The sequence below is a fragment of the Delphinapterus leucas genome, unplaced genomic scaffold, assembly GCF_059928025.1.
Source record: "Delphinapterus leucas isolate spDelLeu-1000000601 "Yukka" unplaced genomic scaffold, BTC_Dleu_Yukka2 spDelLeu_asBTCV2_sq25, whole genome shotgun sequence".
NCBI classification, from domain to species: domain Eukaryota; kingdom Metazoa; phylum Chordata; class Mammalia; order Artiodactyla; family Monodontidae; genus Delphinapterus; species Delphinapterus leucas.
Genome location: NW_028322234.1, coordinates 18,690,165 through 18,708,396, shown reverse-complemented (window position 1 = coordinate 18,708,396; position 18,232 = coordinate 18,690,165). Strand labels below are relative to the sequence as shown.

At 57.9% G+C, this 18,232-nt stretch overlaps 2 protein-coding genes across 3 annotated transcripts; one reads left to right on the top strand and one right to left on the bottom strand.

Moving 5' to 3' along the window:
* Positions 1 to 2,215: 2,215 nt before the first annotated feature.
* POLR2E (RNA polymerase II, I and III subunit E) lies at positions 2,216 to 9,799 on the bottom strand. The gene is made up of 7 exons (XM_022565682.3): positions 9,676 to 9,799; positions 7,745 to 7,919; positions 4,185 to 4,300; positions 3,671 to 3,751; positions 3,169 to 3,227; positions 2,985 to 3,063; positions 2,216 to 2,858 (listed from the first exon to the last, which is right to left on the bottom strand). Exons 1-7 carry the CDS (start codon positions 9,730 to 9,732, stop codon positions 2,793 to 2,795), a joined length of 633 nt encoding a protein of 210 aa, XP_022421390.1. The 5' UTR covers positions 9,733 to 9,799; the 3' UTR covers positions 2,216 to 2,792.
* A 6,028-nt stretch (positions 9,800 to 15,827) lies between these two features.
* On the top strand, positions 15,828 to 18,232 carry GPX4 (glutathione peroxidase 4). Of its 2 annotated transcripts, none has more exons than XM_022565742.3 (7): positions 15,828 to 15,959; positions 16,951 to 17,045; positions 17,123 to 17,267; positions 17,399 to 17,550; positions 17,665 to 17,689; positions 17,849 to 17,908; positions 17,981 to 18,232. In XM_022565742.3, exons 1-7 carry the CDS (start codon positions 15,876 to 15,878, stop codon positions 18,011 to 18,013), a joined length of 594 nt encoding a protein of 197 aa, XP_022421450.1. In that variant the 5' UTR covers positions 15,828 to 15,875; the 3' UTR covers positions 18,014 to 18,232. The 2 variants fall into 2 exon arrangements, with proteins under 2 accessions (XP_022421450.1, XP_022421448.1); XM_022565740.3 differs by lacking the exon at positions 15,828 to 15,959 and adding an exon at positions 16,022 to 16,617.

Sequence of the window (18,232 nt, the reverse complement as noted above, 5' to 3'; positions counted from 1 at the left end):
GCAAGAAAGCGCCCCACTGTCAGGTGCCAAAGCATCTCTAAAGAGCCTGGCGGATCGTGCCACACAACTTCACAGGTTGCGCCACCTTCAGACAAGGCTGGCCCAGGCTCACAACATGTCCTGGTGGCCGGAGTGGGGGACTGGGGGTGCTGCGTGAAAGCCAGCCCCTGCCTCCAGACCCGGGGGGGCCCACTTCCTGAAGCCCCGAGGCAGGCAGGTGTCAGGACCAATCTCAGGGACTCAGAACAGGCTGTGCGTGGTGGCGCAGGCAGGCAGAACTGGTGCCCCAGCAACAAGCAGGGGACCCCAAAGGGGAGCTGGTGCCACTGGATGAAGGACGTAAGGGGCATCCACACCTCGCACCTGAGACCCCGCACCCGGGGACAGGTCTGTGCCCAGCTGGGAGAACAAGCACCCTAACCAGGAGCAGAAAGCATTTTCAGGGAATCAGTGAGTTGATTCTACAATTCATTTGCAAGAATCAATACTCAAGAACAGCCAAGACAATTTTTTAAAACTGTAAATTATACATATTTACCATTTTTGCCACTTTAAACCTCACAGTTCACAGGCACTAAGCAACTTCACATTGTCGTGCAACCATCTTCACCATCATCTCCAGAACTTTCTCATCTTCCCAAAGGGAGACTGTGTCCCCGTGAAACCCTGACTCCCCATCCCCTCCCCCTCCACCTGCTTCCTGTCTCTGCGGACCTGATTCCTTTAGGGACCCCTGTGAGTGGAATCGGACAGGATTCATCCGTCCGTGTCTGGCTCCTTTTGGCCAAGATCGTTTTGGAAAACGATATATGTCTATCTGGGGGAAAGGGGAGACCTGTTCTCCTATCAGATGTAGTATAAAACTAAGATTTTAAAACCTAAATTCATCAATGGAAAAGAAGAGGATCTCAACACAGACCCACATGAATCTGTGCGTTCACTACGAGGGTGGCAACTCAAGGCAGTGAGGAGAGCACCTTTGCTTCTTCACCAAACAGCATCGAGACCGCTGTCTGGGGGAGAGTGACAGCCCCAAGTCATATGATGCCCAGAAGTAAATCCCAGGATTCGAGTCTTATGTATAAAGGCTACAAGGGGCTAGCTAAGAAATACAAAAGGTGGGAAAACATTTTTGTAAAGCGTATATCTAATATGACACCTGAGCCTAGAATATATAAAGAACCCCTAAAACTCGGCAGAGACAACCCAGTTAAACAAGGGGCAAAGGACCTGTGCACAGACACGTCTCCGAGATGACCGCCGGGTGGCCGGCGAGCCAGGGAAAGGTGCTCACCACCCTCAGCATCAGACAAGTGAATCTGAACCACAGCGACTCACCCCCCGCCGCGATTTGGTGAGGAGGTGGAGACGCGAACAGGAACCGGGGCAGCCGCGGCGGAGACAGCCTGTCTCTCCAAAGGAAACAAGAGCTTCTGCAGGACCCAGCAATTCTACTCCGAGGCACACCCACAGCCAGAGAAATAAATACAACCACACCACCTCGCACCTGGATGCCCACAGCAACATGACGCACAGTCGCCAAAAAATGGAAACGGTCCATCAACTGAAGAATGAACACGTGTCCCTCCACACACGGGAACATCACTCGGCCGTGAAAAGGGGTGAAGCCCTGACACTCCTACAACGTGGACAAACCGTGAGAACACGATGCTCCATAAAAGAAGCCAGACACAGAAGGACCCACGGTGTGTGATTCCACTGACGGGAAATGTCCAGAACAGGCAGATCCACAGACACAGATTCGTGGCTGTCAGCGGCTGGGGGCAGGGGGGCGGTGACTGCTGACAGGGACAGGGTTTCTTTTTAGGAGGGTGGAATGTTCCAAAACTGACTGTGGTGATGGGTGCCCGATTGTGCATATACTAAGAATCATGGCACCATACACTCTAAATGGGTGAACTGTATGGTATATAAATCCTACTTCAATGAAGCTATTAAACAAAACCACAGAACTGCGCTTAGCCTGGGTAGGAGGCCTCTGAAATTAGTAGAGGGAAAAGGGGGTAGTTTGATCCCAAACTTCTATGCAAGAAAAGCACCAAGAAGCAAAGCTGAAGGCGGCACTGGAGCCCCTCCCTCACAGCTCCACCAGGGGGAAGTGGGCCAAGACCCCGCTGAGGGGACAGAAGCCCGAGCAAGGCTGCTCACAGCAAACCGGGTAGACATTCCACCTTGGTCTTTCAGACAAGTGAACTTATTTACTCAAGATATTTTTAATTCGTTAAGATACCCAGCATTCCGTAGCAATCGGTCTCACTCCCCGCTGCCCTTGGAGCACCCAGACAAGCAGCATCGGGGCCGCTGTGTGGGGGACACGGCGACAGAAGCCCGGGAGGAGCTCGGGGCCACCCTGCGGTATCCTGTCCCCTCCCAAAGCACCATCAGGTGGGATCCAGGGTGGGGCTCAGCGTCCAGGAGCCCAGGAGAGGCCACGGGGACCCTCAGGCCAGGAAAGGCAGGCCCAAGGCGGGCCACCCTGCGGCCCAGGGGAGCAGAGGCAAGGTTCCCAGGAGGAGCGGACTCCCCTGGACAGCCGGCCACCACACTCCCAGCCTGGTGGGTCGTCACAGCCCATCTTTCCATCCCCCGGGGGACTTGCCGAGAGAGGGGGGGCAGCCAGCAGTGTGACCTGTCTGTCGCATGAGCTGGGCGCACAGGCTGGATGTGAGCTCCCTCCAGAGCACGTAATAGGCGGGGCTCACTCACAGGGCTGGGACGGCCGCCCACACCCGGCCCTCGGCGCCCTCTCGCCTCATCTGTCTGTCGGGCCGCTACTGCACCAGCCGGTAGGTGATGTACCTGCCTGCAGTCTCGCTGGGCCGGATGATCTTCACCACCTGCAGAGGCAGGAAAGCAGGTGGGCTGGCTCCCAGGACCCGGGGTCCCTCCTGCCCTGCTCAGAAGCCTGGGCTCTGAAGGGGGCTGGAGGTGGGCCCAGCTCCTCCCTGGGAGGGGCTTCTCACCTGCCCTCGCTTTATCCCAAAGTAACGAGCCACGGGGTCTCCTGCCTGGATCCTGGGCAGCTGGTTCTCTCGGAGTTTACTGAGAAGCAGGTCAGGGAAAAGGCCTTGCTGGACTGACTGGGGGTGTTGTGGGAAGAGCTGTAGGGGAGAGGAGCCGGGCCCGGCCGGGGGCCAGAAAGGATACTACCGGGCCAGCAACTCCGTCACCTCCTCCTTGGTCATGACAACGTGCTCTGGGACCAGCTGTGAGAAGAGAACCTGGGTCTCCACAGGGCTGCGACAGACCCCACAGGCCCTCCAGAGGAGGGGTGCAACGTGGGGGCCCCAGGCATCTGCACAAGTCCTGACTCCACACTGTGACGGGGGTCCTGGAGCCTACACCCCTAGCCGTGCAGATGGGCCGCAGGGCACAATCCCGGAGCTCCGAGGCTCCTGGGGACATGCAGATTCCACCCATCCCAAGCTCCTGACTCTGCAGGCTGGGTGGGCCTGGGAACCTGCCCTCCTAGCAAGGCCCCAGCTGCTCCTGGCCCAAGGGCCACACACTGAGACCCCGGCCCACCTTCTTTCCACCATGAAGGGGCTCCCGGACTCCCCTCCCCAAGACCTGGATGTTCGCCAACCCCGAACAGGTGAGGGGCCTGGGGGGCAGGAAGCGGGTCTCCAGTCTCGTCCTCCACCCGTACCTCATGCTCCGTGATGTTGATGAGCAGCTCCTGCTGCAGAAACTGCTCCAGGATGTACTTGGGGGCCATGTCGACCAGGGACTGGAAGAGACACCGACCCTCAGGCACAGCTGAGGCGGCCACCCGCCCCCTGCGCTGGCCCCGGGCCCACCCACCACGCCCTTCCTGGCAGGCAGCTGGCACCCGGGAAGCTGCGCGGGTCCTGCGTCACACATCAAGAAAACCCACCTCAGTGGGTAGGGTTTCCACTTGGGGAGAGGCCCACCCCGCCCCTCCCAGGCATTCAGCACATTACCGAGGCCTCGGTCTCACTGCAAGAATGGTGAGGGCCCGTCTGTCAAAATGCTCCCACGGTTGCCGGGAGCTGGTGCAGCAACCCCTCCCTGGACCCCACAGCCTGTGTCCCCTTGTTCACACGGGGACAAAGGTGCTCGCCAGCTGCCCATCCCAACCACCAGCCTCCACTTAGGCCAGTCCAACCCACAGCCGGGGACCAGAGGGGGCGGGCACCCACCTGCTTGGCGGAGGGTGTCATGCCCTGCTGTACCACAATGAGGGCCCGCGTGATGTTCTCCTCCTGCATCCGCTGGCAGTACACCTTGATGGTCTTGATGCCCACCTTGGGCTCCTCTGCAGACCAAGTACAAGCTGGTGGACGCTGGCCGCCCCCCACCGCCCTCTGCCCGGCACCTGTCTAGCCCACCCCTGCCAAGGCGCTGCAGTGCCGCTCCCCCACTGGGGCCTCGGCCTACCGTTTGCGGAGTGAGAACCCGGCTGCCAGTCCTAGAACGGGGTGCTGGTTGCCTGCATGTCACGTGGGAGCTGAAAGGTGCCCTGGGCCCCGGACCTAAGGGACCTCTTTCTGGAAGTGGGGTCTGGGAGTCTGGGTCTGCGCGGTGCCTCAGCGGTTCTGAGGTTCGGGAAGTCCCAGACTAAGCAGTTTGTTTAGTCCAGGGGCCCACGAGACAAGGGCTGGGGTGTTCAGAGTTGAGTGGAGGCGAGATGACCCGGGGAGCACGGTCCCAGCACAGAGACAGCCCACCCAGCTCCTCGTTGCCAGCACCGGGGGTCCTCACGGTCTCGGCAGCACGCAGGGCCTGGGGCCTGACACGAGAGAACGGCTGGACCCTAGTAGCCCAGCAGGTTGGCGGCTGGGGCAGCCCCGGAGTCCGTGTGCAGCACGTCCGCTGCCTCTCGCCATTCTCCTCACACCCCACTCCACCGACCGGCAGTGCCCTGTCCCCGAAGTCCCTCTGTTGGAGTCCTGACCCCCAGGAACCTCAGAATGAGACTGTGTTTGGAAATGGGGTCTTTAAAAAAGTAATTACGGTAACACAAGGTTGTGAGGCTGGGGTCCTTAAGAGATCAGGACACAGACACACAGGAAGGGACGAGCATGTGAGGACACAGGGAGAAGACAGAGGTCTACACACCAGTGAGAGGCCCCCAGCACTGGGAGAGAAGCACTGTCTGTTTATGCCCCTGGTCTGTGGGGTTTTGTTATAGCAGCCGTGCAAACTAACACAGGCAGGGACCTCAACCCTGTGCCACGGCCCATCTGAGACAGCAGGACACCCCCACTGTCAGTAAAGACCAGGAAGTGAAGTGGCCCCACCCCCGAGATGGCACCACGGGAGGCACATGCTTAGGCACCAAAGTCTACAATAAATACGTTTCACACACAAGGGACACTCTTCTTAAAAGTGCCACCTAGATTCATCCCAGGGTCACAAGGTTGCTTCAATATATGCAAATCAATGTGATACACCACATCAACGAAAGGAAAGACAAAAACCACACGACTGTCTCAACAGATGCAGAAAAAGCATTTGATAAAATTCAGCATCCATTCATGATAAAAATTCTTATGAAAGTGGGTATAGAGGGAATATATCTCAACATAAAAAAAGCAATTCATGGATCCACAGCTAAAACCCAGCACAAATTACCCATGACATTTTTCACAGAACTAGAACAAATACTCTTAAAATTTACATGGAACCACAGAAGACCCAGAATTGCCAAAGCAATCCTCAGGAAAAAGAAAAAAGCAGGAGGCATAACTCACCCAAACTTACAATAATACTACAAAGCTACAGTTTTCAAAACAGCATGGTATTGACACATAAACAGACATGGATCAATGGAACAGAATAGAGAACCCAGAAATAAACCCACACAGCTACGGTCAATTAATCTTCGACAAAGGAAGCAAGAATGTACACTGGGGAAAAGACAGTCTCTTCAGCAAGTGGTGTTGGGAAAGCTGGACAGCCACATGTAAATCCATGAAGTTAGACACTCCCTCACATCATATACAAAAATAAACTCAAAATGGCTCAAAGATTTAAATGCAAAACATGAGGGGACTTCCCTGGTGGTCCAGTGGTTAAGAATCTACCTTCCAATGCAGAGGACGTGGGTTTGATCCCCAGTCAGGGGACGAAGATCCCACATGCCGTGGGGCAACTAAGCCCGTGCGCCACAATAGAGGCCTCACGCACCTTAGCTAGAGAGCCTGCGTGCCGCAAACCACAGAGCCCACGCACTCTGTAGCCTACACGCCACAACTACAGAGCCCACGTGCCCTGGACCCTGCATGTCACAACTACAGAAGAGAAAACCCGCATGCCACAACTAGAGAGAAGCCCACGCGCCGCACTGAAGAGCCTGTGCACTGCAACGGAAGATCCCGCATGCCTCAATGAAGATCCCACATGCTGCAACTAAGACCCAACGCAGCCATAAATAAATAAACAAACAAACAAACAAATCTTAAAAACAAACAAACAAACAAAAACAACTAAAAACAGTGTTGCCATATGACCCAACAAGCCCACTCCTGGGCATATATCCAGACAAAACTATAATTCAAAAAGATACATGCACCCCAGTGTTCATAGCAGCACCATTCACCATTGCCGAGGCATGCAAACAACCTAAATGTCCAGATGAATGGATAAAGAAGATGTGGTATATATATACCATGGAACACTACTCAGCCATCAAAAAGAATGAAATACTGCCATTTGCAGCAACATGGATGGACCTAGAGATTACCAAACTATGCCAAGTAAGTCAGAAAAAGAAAGACAAATATCATATATCACTTATATGTGGAATCTAAAAAGATGATACAAATGAGCTTATTTACAAAACAGAAAGAGACTCCCAGACATAGAGAACAGATGTGTGGATGCCAAGGGGGAGGGGGCTGGGGGAGGGATGGATTGGGAGTTTGGGGTTAGCAAATACAAACTATTATTTGTAAGATGGATAAACAAGGTCCTACTATACAGCATAGTGAACTATATTCAGTATCCTGGGATTAAACCATAGTAAAAAAGAATATGAAAAAGAACATATATATATGTATGTATATATATTTATAACTCAGTCACTTTGCTGTATGGCAGAAATTAACACAACATTGTAAATCAACTGTACCTCAATAAAATAAATTTTTTTAAAAAGTGCCACCTGGGTCTGTTGAACAAGCATTTTCTGCCCACCCCTTTGATTCACGGTGCTCGGGTAGGCCCCCAAGGTGCTCATGACCCAACAAGGCCCCCTAACCTTTGGGGCTTTAGAGCCAGGCTGCCTCAGTGTAGGACGTGCAAAGACAGAGGAACACAGGGGTCCTGGGACACCCTTGGTGCTGGAGGGATTGTCTTCACTCAACCCAGGGCTCAGAGGGGGTTCCCAAAGAGGAGGCACTTGAGCTCAGTCACCAGGGACTATGGATGGACACTGACCAAGCAGGCGAGGGGGGAACCGGCAGGGACGAGACAAGGCAGGAGTCCTGCAGCAGCGCAGGAAGGGCAAGCACTGGGAGCAGAAGCTGGGCTGACGGGTGAGGGCAGGGAGGACCCAGGGGCCCAGCTGGGAGGCCTGTGATAACCTTGGTCAGAGAAAAGGGTTGAGGAAGAGAGAATGGGGAAGGTGACCGAGAAGAGGAAGCTGGAAAAGGAGTCCCCACAGCAAGGAGGGCAAGGGAGCAGAAGGATGAGAGCAGGCAGACTCTGGGTCACAAGGCAGGTGGCTGCTAAGAGCTGGCCCTGAGCTGCCCCTCACCTGGGAAGAAGACGAACATCTGGTCAGTGGGGTCATCGTTGTGGGCCACCAGCACCGTGAGGTCTGTGCGCCGAGGCCTCCCTTCACTGGGCTTGTCCCCAAACTGGGCCTTGAACTCCTCTAGTGTCTGGTCCAGCTCGTCCTGGGTCACCAGGTAGCCACGATCGTGGCACAGCTGCAAAGAGAAAGGACCAGGTGACCCCAGGGCGGAGGGGGGACGGCAGCAAGAGCTCGGGGTAGGCGAGGTCACTGCGGAGGAGACTGGGACAGAGCTGGGACGTGAGGAGGGCTGTTGAATGCAGAGCCAGGCCCCAGGGTCTGGGGCAGACAGGGACGGCTGGCTGGGCAGACGCCGGTTGGAAAACCAGGCAAAGACCTGAGGGTCGGCAGTTCTAGGTCCTGCCTCAGAAACTGGGGCTCTGAGTGCGTGCACTAGATGAGGACCCAGACAAAGAAAGGAAGGTTGGAATCGCTACCCAGCCCAGCCCTGCCCTCACCCACTTTCCTCGGCCAAGTCTCCCTCCAGAGCCCTGGGTCTCCTCTCCCAGGGACCCCTGACACTGTCAGCCAGAAGCACAGTTGCTCCGGCCCTGTCTTTGGGCAGCTTTCCAAAGTGGCAGAGAGGCTGGGGGCCACCACCCGGCCTTAGCCCAGCAGGATTCCCGGGAGGGTGGGTGCTCTTGATCAAGGCCGCAAGCCTCCGTGGCATCACACTGGTCCCCTCCCACGGGGTGGATTAAAGAACGAGGCACACAGAGAACGCTGGTATGACCCGGCCCCGGCCCGAGTAATTCAAAGTTGGTGGCTGGGACATCTAAGTAGCCACCAGACAGCGGTCAGACAAGCCCACCAGGGTTCCTTCCACCCCCACGACCCCGGGATTCTGTGATATGCACTTGAGGTGGTGCCGATAAGGCAGTCTGGGACCTGGGACCTTTTGCTGTAGCCCTTGCACCTGGGCAAATGTCTCCTCCAGCAACAAAACACCCAGAAACTATATCTAAGGGACTAGAAATAACTACGCACATGCGCAGTTGGGGCAAACAAGGACCAAGATACAAAAAGGCCAAGAAGAGAAAAAACAAAAACAACAAGAAAAACCATAAGGGCTTCCCTGGTGGCGCAGTGGTTGAGAGTCCGCCTGCCGATGCAGGAGACACGGGTTCGTGCCCCGGTCCGGGAAGATCCCACATGCCGCGGAGCTGCTGGGCCCGTGAGCCATGGCCGCTGAGCCTGCGCGTCCGGAGGGAGAGGCCACAGCAGTGAGAGGCCCACGTACCGCAAAAAAAAAAAAAAAAAAAAAAAAAAAGGCCAAGAACCTAACTGCCACTTCTGAGGAGCCGGGAGCAAAAGCAGGGTACTGGGCATGATCCCTGCACACAGCACCACCAAGGGGGTGGGCAGACCCCTCCAAGCCACCCCTCCGGCCTGACCCCTGGACCCGTCCCCACCCTCACCCCATTTAAGACACCAGCTCGCCCTCCTTGGAGCAACGGCACCTGTTGCTTGTTTTCGCTCCTTCACGCTGCAGCACAAACTCCAATAAAGCCTGGCTTAAATTTCTCGTCTGGCCTGCTATCAATTTCTACTGATTAAGGAATTCAAGAACCCCGGCAGGTAGCATCAGAACCTTCCATGGACACAAACACGCGCCGGCCTAGCGTCTGCCGTCCTCCCTCTCTCCAGCTCGAGCGAGACCCTGACCCCCTCCCGGGGGGCTCTTGGACTCGCGACTCCGTCCCCCGCAAACCCCCGCCCCGGGGGCCCAGCCTGAGCCCGACCCCTCCGCTCCAGCCGCGCGGCCGGGGGTGGGGAAGCTCATTTCTACCTCCGGGCCTCGCACCCGCCGTCCGCGCTCCGGCTGCTGCGTACCCGGCTCGCCTGGGGGAGCGAGGCTCGTTCTCACCGCGTTCGCCAAGCGCGCTGCTCACCTGCATGATAGTCTTGCGGATTTTCCACAGCCGGTACGTCTCCTCCTCGTCGTCCATGGCTGCCGCCGCTTGCACTCACTGCGCCTGCGCCGAGCCCCGGTCAGGCCCCCTCACGTCGCCCTCCCCTTGCAGGGCTGTCGCCGGCGAATGCCTTAATGAAGCGACCTTCGGGAGCGGCAGCGCCAAAGGCAGCCCGAGCCTTACTAAAGCGACGGTTGGCTGCGCAAGAAGCGTGCGACCAGCACCGCCACCCGCGCCTCGGAAGTTCTCGCGAGGCTTTGACCGCAAGGCCCCTCGAGAGTTGTAGTTTCCGCTCAATGCTGGCCTGGGAGGGCCGTTTAGAATCCAGAGAACAGAGGCGAAGTGTGGGCGGGGAAACTGAGGCCTTGACTGGGTCAGGGGTCTGCTCAGCTCCCGGGGACCGTCGGGCGGCCTAAGAGGCGCTCCATGAGTGTTTGTGCGTCCAATTGTAGGGGGTTTTCTCAGTTGGCTCAGGGCTACGTACAACTTAATGCCCCCGAGCCTCAGTTTCCCCTCTGTACAATGGAAATAAAGTGTCCCCATTTTAGAGGGTTAGCTGGGGATCTAAGGAGATGGTCGTACTTGGGAGGCGCTTGGAATAGTTCCTGGTGCTTATGAAATGCTTCCACCTCTGTCTTCCCCCTCTCCTGTCCCGTGAGCCCCAACCCAGCCCCTGCCTGGATACCCCACAGCCCCCAAGACTGCATGTTTTTACAGTCCGCATCTGCCCCTGCCCCCGAGTTCGTACAGGAGGTTTGCCCACCCCTGCCGAGCCCAGTGCCTCTGCATTGGTAACTTCTCATTCAGTAATGCATTCATTCAATGATTCAATGTTTAATGAGCAACCACAGGGACAGTGAAAAAAACAGGCCAAGCACCCTTACATGCCAGGGAGAGACAGGACAGAAACAGTGAACATAATAAGTAAATAATAAAGTATGTTAGAAGGTGACAATGCTGTGGAAGAAGAAATATACCAGGCTGAGGGAGACGGGAGGTTTGCAGTCCCAAATGTGGTCAGGGAAGGGAATTCCCTGGCGGTCCAGTAGTTAGGACTCCGTGCTTTCAGTGCCGAAGGCCCAGGTTTAATCCCTGGTGGGGGAAACTGAGATCCCACACGCCGCTCGGCCAGAAGAAAACAAGAAAAAAAAATGTGGTCAAGGAAGTTTCCAGCAAAAACCCAAAGGGTGAGAGGGTAGGAGCCGTGGGGATGTCTGGAGGAAAGTGTATCAGGCAGGGGTGCAGTGTGTGCAAAGGCCCTGAGGCTGGACCATGCCTGGTTGTGTTGGCAGCAAGGAGGCCGGTGGTGGGGGAGGGGTGGGAGAAGAGGTCAGAGGTCAGGTGGGGCAGATCCTGGGAGGCCTTGCTGGTTGGGTTGAAAAGTTCAGGTTTGCAAACATTTTCAGCATCTCCGCGGGGCAGAAGCAGGGAGACCAGGGAGGGGGCTGAGGAAGACCGTTCTGGCCAGAGATAGGTATGGCTCCAAGGGAAGGGTGAGCAGCAGGCAGGTCCAGGGTGTCCGGAGGGCAGTGCCCACAGGATCTGCAGGTGGACAGGATGTGGAGATGAGAGACGCAGAGGCGGGCAGAGGAGGGAGAGCGACTGGGGTGGAAGGTGTGGGGCGGCTTGGGAGGGGGTCTTGGACGTGGTCAGCTTGGGGTTCCCAGGGGACCCTAAGGGGAGACATCCAGGGGGCAGTGGGATACAAGTCTGGAACTCGGGATGAGCTTGGAGTGGAGACAGACGTCGGTGTTGTGGGTGTACAGTGGAGACAGGAGCTGGGAGCCTGGATGAGATCACTGAGCAGATCGGAGGCTAGGCGCGAGGCTTGCCTACTTTGTTCAGAGGCCAGGAGGAGGGGAGGAAAGAGCAGAAGGTAGAGGGGTGTGGCCACCTGGGCTCCAGTCCTGACTGTGTGACCCGGGCACATTACTTAACCTCTCTGTGCCTCGATGTCCCCCCCAACTTGTAGAACAGGGACAAGAACAGCGCCCACTGCATAGGTACGTGGCTGATGATTGCAGCGCTGGCAATGCATAAGTGCTTCTTAAAAAGAATAGAGGGACTTCCCTGGCAGTGCAGTGGTTAAGAATCCGCCTGCCAACACAGGGACACAGGTTCGAGCAACTAAGCCCGTGCACCCCATCTGCTGAGCCTGAGCCCTAGAGCCCGTGAGCCACAAATACTGAAGCCCGTGCGTCTAGAGCCCATGCTCCGCAGCAAGAGAAGCCACCACGATGAGAAGCCCGCGCACTGCAACAAGAGTAGCCCCCGCTCGCTGCAACTAGAGAAAGCCCAGGCACAGCAACAAGACCCAACGCAACCAAATATAAATAAGTAAATAAACATTAAAAAAAAAATAGAGGGTGGGTGGAAGCCAGGTGTCCAGGAGCCCAGTGAAGCAGCTGTTGGAAGGAGGAGGGACAGAGCAGCCGTCAAAGCGGATCTGAGGATTGAGCAGGCGATTGGCCAAGGGGACACTGTTTGTGACCGCAGAGGGCAGATCCAAGGATGGGGCCCGGCTGGGGGAGGCATTTATGAGAGGAAAGATATTGGAGATGTGGATGTAGCAAGGGGAACAGGGAGAGGGTCCAGAGTGGGTTTAAGACAGGACAAAGGGTGTCTGCCTAGGTGATGGGCAAATCTGGGTGGGGGAGGGGGCAGAACTGCTGGAGGATCCAGAGGGTGGCCTAGATGGTAAGGGCGGAGGGCCCAGGTGCGAGTGACAGGGGACATTAGGTAGCCTTGCTGTTCTTGGGGGCAGGGAAGAGAGAGGAGAAAGGGCTCACAGTAGCAGGCGGGCCCAACCCCAAGGCCCATGACTCAGAATCCTGCCTGTGACGGTGTGGCCTCAGCAACAGCACATGGAGTGGCAACTTTCTCCTTGGAACCTCGCCACCATGCAGCCCAACTGGCAGAGCCCAAGGTTCAGAAATCAGGCCACTGGGCTTCCCTGGTGGTGCAGTGGTTAAGAATCCCGCCAGTGCAGGGGACACAGGTTCGAGCCCTGGTCTGGGAAGATCCCACATGCCACGGAGCAACTAAGCCCGTGCGCCACAACTACTGAGCCTGCATGCCACAACTACTGCAGCCCGTGCCTAGAGCCCGTGCTCCGCAACAAGAGAAGCCACTGCACTGAGAAGCCCACACACCGCAACGAAGAGTAGCCCCTGCTCGCCACAACTAGAGAAAACCTGCGCACACCAACCAGGACCCAATGCAGCCATAAATAAATAAATAAAATAAATAACATTTTAAAAGAAGTTATATATGTATAACTGAATCACTTTGCTGTACAGCAGAAATTAACACAACTTTGTAAATCAACTATACTTCAATAAAATAAATGTTTAAACAAAAAAGAAATCAGAAAAAAGAAAGAAATCAGGCCACTACCCTCACACTCCTGAGTGGGGATGTGAGATGGACCAGCGGCTGTGGGGAAGTCTGGCAGATCCTCAGATAGTTACACAGAGTTACCATGTGACCCGGCAGTTCCACTCTGAGGTGCATACCCAGCAGAAACGAACACATACGCCCACACAAAAACTTGTACAGCGTTACAAAGCCAAAAGGTGGAACAACCCATCAATGGACAAACGGATAAACGCAATATGGTCCATTCAGATAATAGGATATTACTCCGCATGAAAAGGAGAGAAGCACTGACTCACACTATAACGTGGATGAACCCTGGAGACGTGATGTTCAGTGAGAGACACCAGACGCAAGAGGCCACACAGTACATGATGTGAAACGTCTAGAGCAGGCAAATCCACAAAGAGTGGATTCATGGTTGTCAGGGGCTGGGGGAGGGGGCTGGAGGAGACTGGTAATGGGGACAGGGGGTTACTTTTTGGGGTGCTGAATGATATAAGCCAGTCACAGAAAGTGAAGTACTGTCTGATTCCACTCATATGAGGTCCCTAGAGAAGTCAAATTCATAGAGACAGGAGGTAGACGGTGGGGGCCGGGGGCTGGGGGGTTGACTACAAATGCGGATGGGGTTTCTTTCTGGGGTGATGAGAATGTTCTAGAATTAGATAGTGGTGATGGTTCCACAACGTTGTGAATATACTAGAAATGACTTAATTGTACACTTTGGTTAAAATGGTGAATTTATGTTATGTGGATTTTAACTCAATTAAAAACATTTTTTTTTCTAAGAAGAAATCTGGCCCTGGTTCCGGAAAGGCCTCTGGCTGGTAAGCAACTCAGCGTCCCCACTGGGGGACACAGGCACTTTGGTCACCACAGGGGAGCCTCGCTGGAGCCTTGAGACTTCCCCAGGATTCCACTGCTCCTCTGTAAAGTGGGGAAAGTGTGGAAAAGCGGTGAAACCCAGGCACAAATCTCAGAGCAAGTGGGACCACAGTGGGCAGCTCATCCTGCCCAGTTCTGCTCTTACTTTAACTGGCCTGAAGTCAGGAATGGGCTGAGGCCTTGCTCCATCTCTCCCCCTTGGTGGGCTCCAAGGGGAGGGAAGGTCGCCCTGAGCTGTTTTTCTGGAAACCCTCAAGTAATTAGCCAGCCGGTGGCCATCTTCACGACAAAGTTACAGATACCAGCTGAAGGGAAACTGGGAACAGCTGAGGCTTCCCAAGGGCCACTCAGACTCACCAGGGTGGCCTGACACCCAGTGCTGCCAGGGGGCGGAAGTGAGGGGGGGGTTTCCTGAGAAGTGAGGCACCCAGTTGAGATAATGGGAGCTCCCAGCCAAGAAACAACTTCAGAAGTCGCCGGTCCCTCGTGACCAGGCTGAGAGGGAGAAGCACGTGAAGGCTATTGGGCAAGGAAGGAATGTAGCAACCTGGTCCCGGGGATCCTGTCCCCTTTGCCACCAAACTCGGCCGTCTAAGCCCTGGGTTGGCCTGGGTTGGGGCAGAGGGAGGGGGCTCATTTTCTCCCCCAAAGGACCCCAGCCCCGAAAGTCCTGCCCCCAAGGCCTCTGCAGAAACGTTCACCGGGAGAGTCCAAGAAGGAGAGAGAAGTTCACGGGCAGCACAACACCCTCCTGGCCGCAGGTCAACGTCCAGCCACGGCTGGGGGTGGGGGCAGCCAGGCCGGTGTGGAATTCTGTGACTCAGGTCCAGAGAATGGGGTGGGTCTGGGCGGTGGCCAAACGCCTGAGCCTCGAGTGGAAATGAGCTTGGAACCAAGCCAGCGGGAGCCCCAACCCGAACCGCACGCTGTGTCACGTTGCAAATGACAACAGATCCCTCTGGGCTGGCGCTTTCCTTGCAAAGCACACACCTGCGCGTCCTCCAGGAGAAAGGGGGGCGGGACCACAGGGTAAACTGCTAACGGCCCTCCCCAGGGCTCACGTGTCACTTATATAAGCAGCTAAGGCGGCGGTGTCCAAGGGCGGGGACACTCGGCTCTGTGCTGACGGCGCACCCTGCAGCAGGGACGCCACCATCCGGGGCTGTCGCCTTAGGTGACCCCCAGGCCCTCGCAGCGACACCGCAGCCCGAGTGGGGAGGTCTCCGACACCCAGCGTGGTTTTATTTACATTAAAAACAAAAACCACGGGCTTCCCTGGTGGCGCAGTGGTTGAGAGTCCGCCTGCCGATGCAGGAGACACGGGTTCGTGCCCCGGTCCGGGAAGATCCCACATGCCGCGGAGCGGCTAGACCTATGTCCGCTGAGCCTGCGCGTCCGGAGCCTGTGCTCCGCAACGGGAGAGGCCACAACAGTGGGAGGCCCGCGTACCGCAAAAAAACCCCCAAAAAAACCAAAACAAAAAAACAGTTTTCAATGAGCTGGGGCGAGTTTTCTGAGAGTTCGAGCCAGCCCACCCACCCCTCCCCCACCCCTCCCCCTCCCCCCCGCCATGGGTTTCCAGTAGTATCTCAAGTTGTCGGGCATCCTTCAGTGCAGATAACTGTTCGCAAGCCTTCACCGCACCGCTGGCGTCTACGTTGCCACCCGCCCGCCGATGAGCATGCGCAGTCACAGCGACGAAAACCGCCGTCGGGCCCCGGCCCCGCCCAGCCAGCCCCCCCCGGCCCCGTATTGGCTGGCGCAGGCACGCGTATGCAGAGCCGACGCATCCAACCAATGAGGGCGCTGGAAGGCGTGGTCTAGGGCAGGGAGGCGAGGCGCGCCGGCGCGCGTCCATTGGTCGGCTCGGCGAGGGGAGGAGCGCTGCCTCCCGGGGAGCCCCCGCTGCCGCCGCGATGAGTTTCAACCGCCTGTGTCGTCTGCTGAAGCCGACGCTTCTTTGCGGGGCCCTGGCCGTGCCCGGCCTGGCCAGCACCATGGTGAGCGCGGCGCCACTGGCCGTTGGGCGGGCGCGCGGCCTGCCTTACGGCGCGCGGGGCCGCGGCGACCTTGGACGTGGGGCGCCGGCCTCGGGCGCGCGGACAGCGCTCGGCGCCCCGTCCGCGGCCGTCGGGGCCGTGGGTAGCGCGCGGGCCGGGGTCACGGTCCGAGTCTCGGTGGGGAACCAGGGACAGGGCTGGGCGGTCGGGACCCCCGGGTGGGCGTCCCAGACGCACAGAAGCTGCAGCGTCGGGACAGCTGGGGGAGGCGTCGTTGGCCACTGGAGCCCCGCCTGCGGCCCGGAGAGCGGGGGTGTCCGACGGGGTGGAAATCCGGGATCACGCGCCACGGGGCGTCACTGCCCCTCCCCCGCCCTAAGCGCCCCGGGGCCCCGCGCGGTGGCGTCACAGAGGAGCGGCCCAGCGCCCTTGGCTACCGACCCTTTGTCCCCTGGGCGCGGCGCTCGGTGGGCACAGGTGCGGCCGGAGACTGGCGGGCATGGGCCGCGCAGCCGCCGGCTCCCCGGGTCGTCGCAGGCAGCGGCGCCGGTTGCTGGCCGGGCGGCGGCGCCGAGCCCCCCGGAGGCGGAGGGCTCGAAAGTGCTGTCGCAGGAGGGCGCGCCCCCGGCTTCCGCCGACTCCCAAGAGCCCTGGGCAGGTGGGGCCCGCGGCCGGGAAAAGAGGCTGCGGCAGCGAGTCCCAAGACCTGGTGCGCGCGGGGCCCCCACACCCGCGGGCGGCGTCCCCACGCGCTGGGGTACCTGGCGGGGTTCCGAACACTTCCTGGGTCTCAGTGTCTACGGTCAAATGTGCCCTGCTGTGAAGGGGAGCGTGCGCCTTTGAGGAGGTGGAGCCTCCCCTTTTACTTGCCCCAGGACTCCGGTTTTCCTCCCTCGGCGAGCTGGGCGAGCGAGCTGGGCGAGCGAGCCGGGCGGCCGCGGGCTCCAGGCCCCGAGGTCCGCCGGCCACTCGTTATGCCCTTGTCTTGCAGTGCACGTCCCGCGACGACTGGCGCAGTGCTCGCTCCATGCACGAATTCTCAGCTAAGGACATCGACGGGCACATGGTTAACCTGGACAAGTACCGGTGGGTACCTGCCCACTTGGTGGAGGGAGCAGGGGGAAGGTCGCGGCCATGACCTGACCGCCTTGTCCTGCCTCCAGGGACTACGTGTGCATCATCACCAATGTGGCCTCGCAATGAGGCAAGACGGAGGTAAACTACACTCAGCTGGTCGACCTGCACGCCCGATTCGCTGAGCGTGGTTTACGGATCCTGGCCTTCCCTTGCAACCAGTTCGGGAAGCAGGTGCGTCATACCTGGCCCTGGATGTCCCTGTGTCCCTGTGTGCAGGCGTGGGGAGAGAGACTCTCTGTGGAAGCGGGAGCCAAAGGGGTACAGGCTCCTCCCTACTCACCCCAGCACCCCTGTCTGTACAGGAGCCAGGGAGTAACGCCGAGATCAAAGAGTTCGCTGCTGGCCATAACGTCAAATTCGACATGTTCAGCAAGATCTGTGTGAATGGGGATGATGCCCACCCACTGTGGAAGTGGATGAAAGTCCAGCCCAAGGGGAGGGGCATGCTGGGAAAGTGAGTTGGGGGCCGAGGCGGGGAGCGGGGGGGGGGGTCAGGATGGCTCTCCAGGGGCAATGGGGGGTCTGCAGCTGCCACGGGATTCCTCACGATCTCACGCTTCTTTTCTAGTGCCATCAAATGGAACTTCACCAAGGTAAGGCATGCTGGGGGCCTGGGGGACGGGGACAGACCCAGCCACAGCTGGGCTGCTTTGAGGGTCCCTGGCCCTGACCTAAATGGGGCGGTGCATGGGGACTGCTGGCTCGCCCCAGCCCCATGGTGGCCTCGGGTCCTGACACGGCCTCCTCCGCAGTTCCTCATTGACAAGAACGGCTGTGTGGTGAAGCGGTACGGTCCCATGGAAGAGCCCCTGGTAGGTGTCTGTTGGGGAGCCTGCCCGGGAGGGCCCTGGGAAGAGGCGCCCCTGACCCCCTTTCCCCCGCAGGTGATAGAGAAGGACCTGCCGTGCTACCTCTAGCTCCACAAGTGTGCTCCCCCGACCCGAGCCTGCCGCCTGTGCCCCTCGGAGCCTTCCACCCGGCGTCCATGATGGTCTGCCTGAAAACCAGCCCCTGGTGGGGCAGACCCGAGAACCCGGCGTGCACCCCTGCCGGAGGAAGGTTCCTCGGCCCGGCTCACGGCTCGGCAACCCCACCCCCTGCTGCCTTGTGGGAATAAAACACACAATACAAATTGA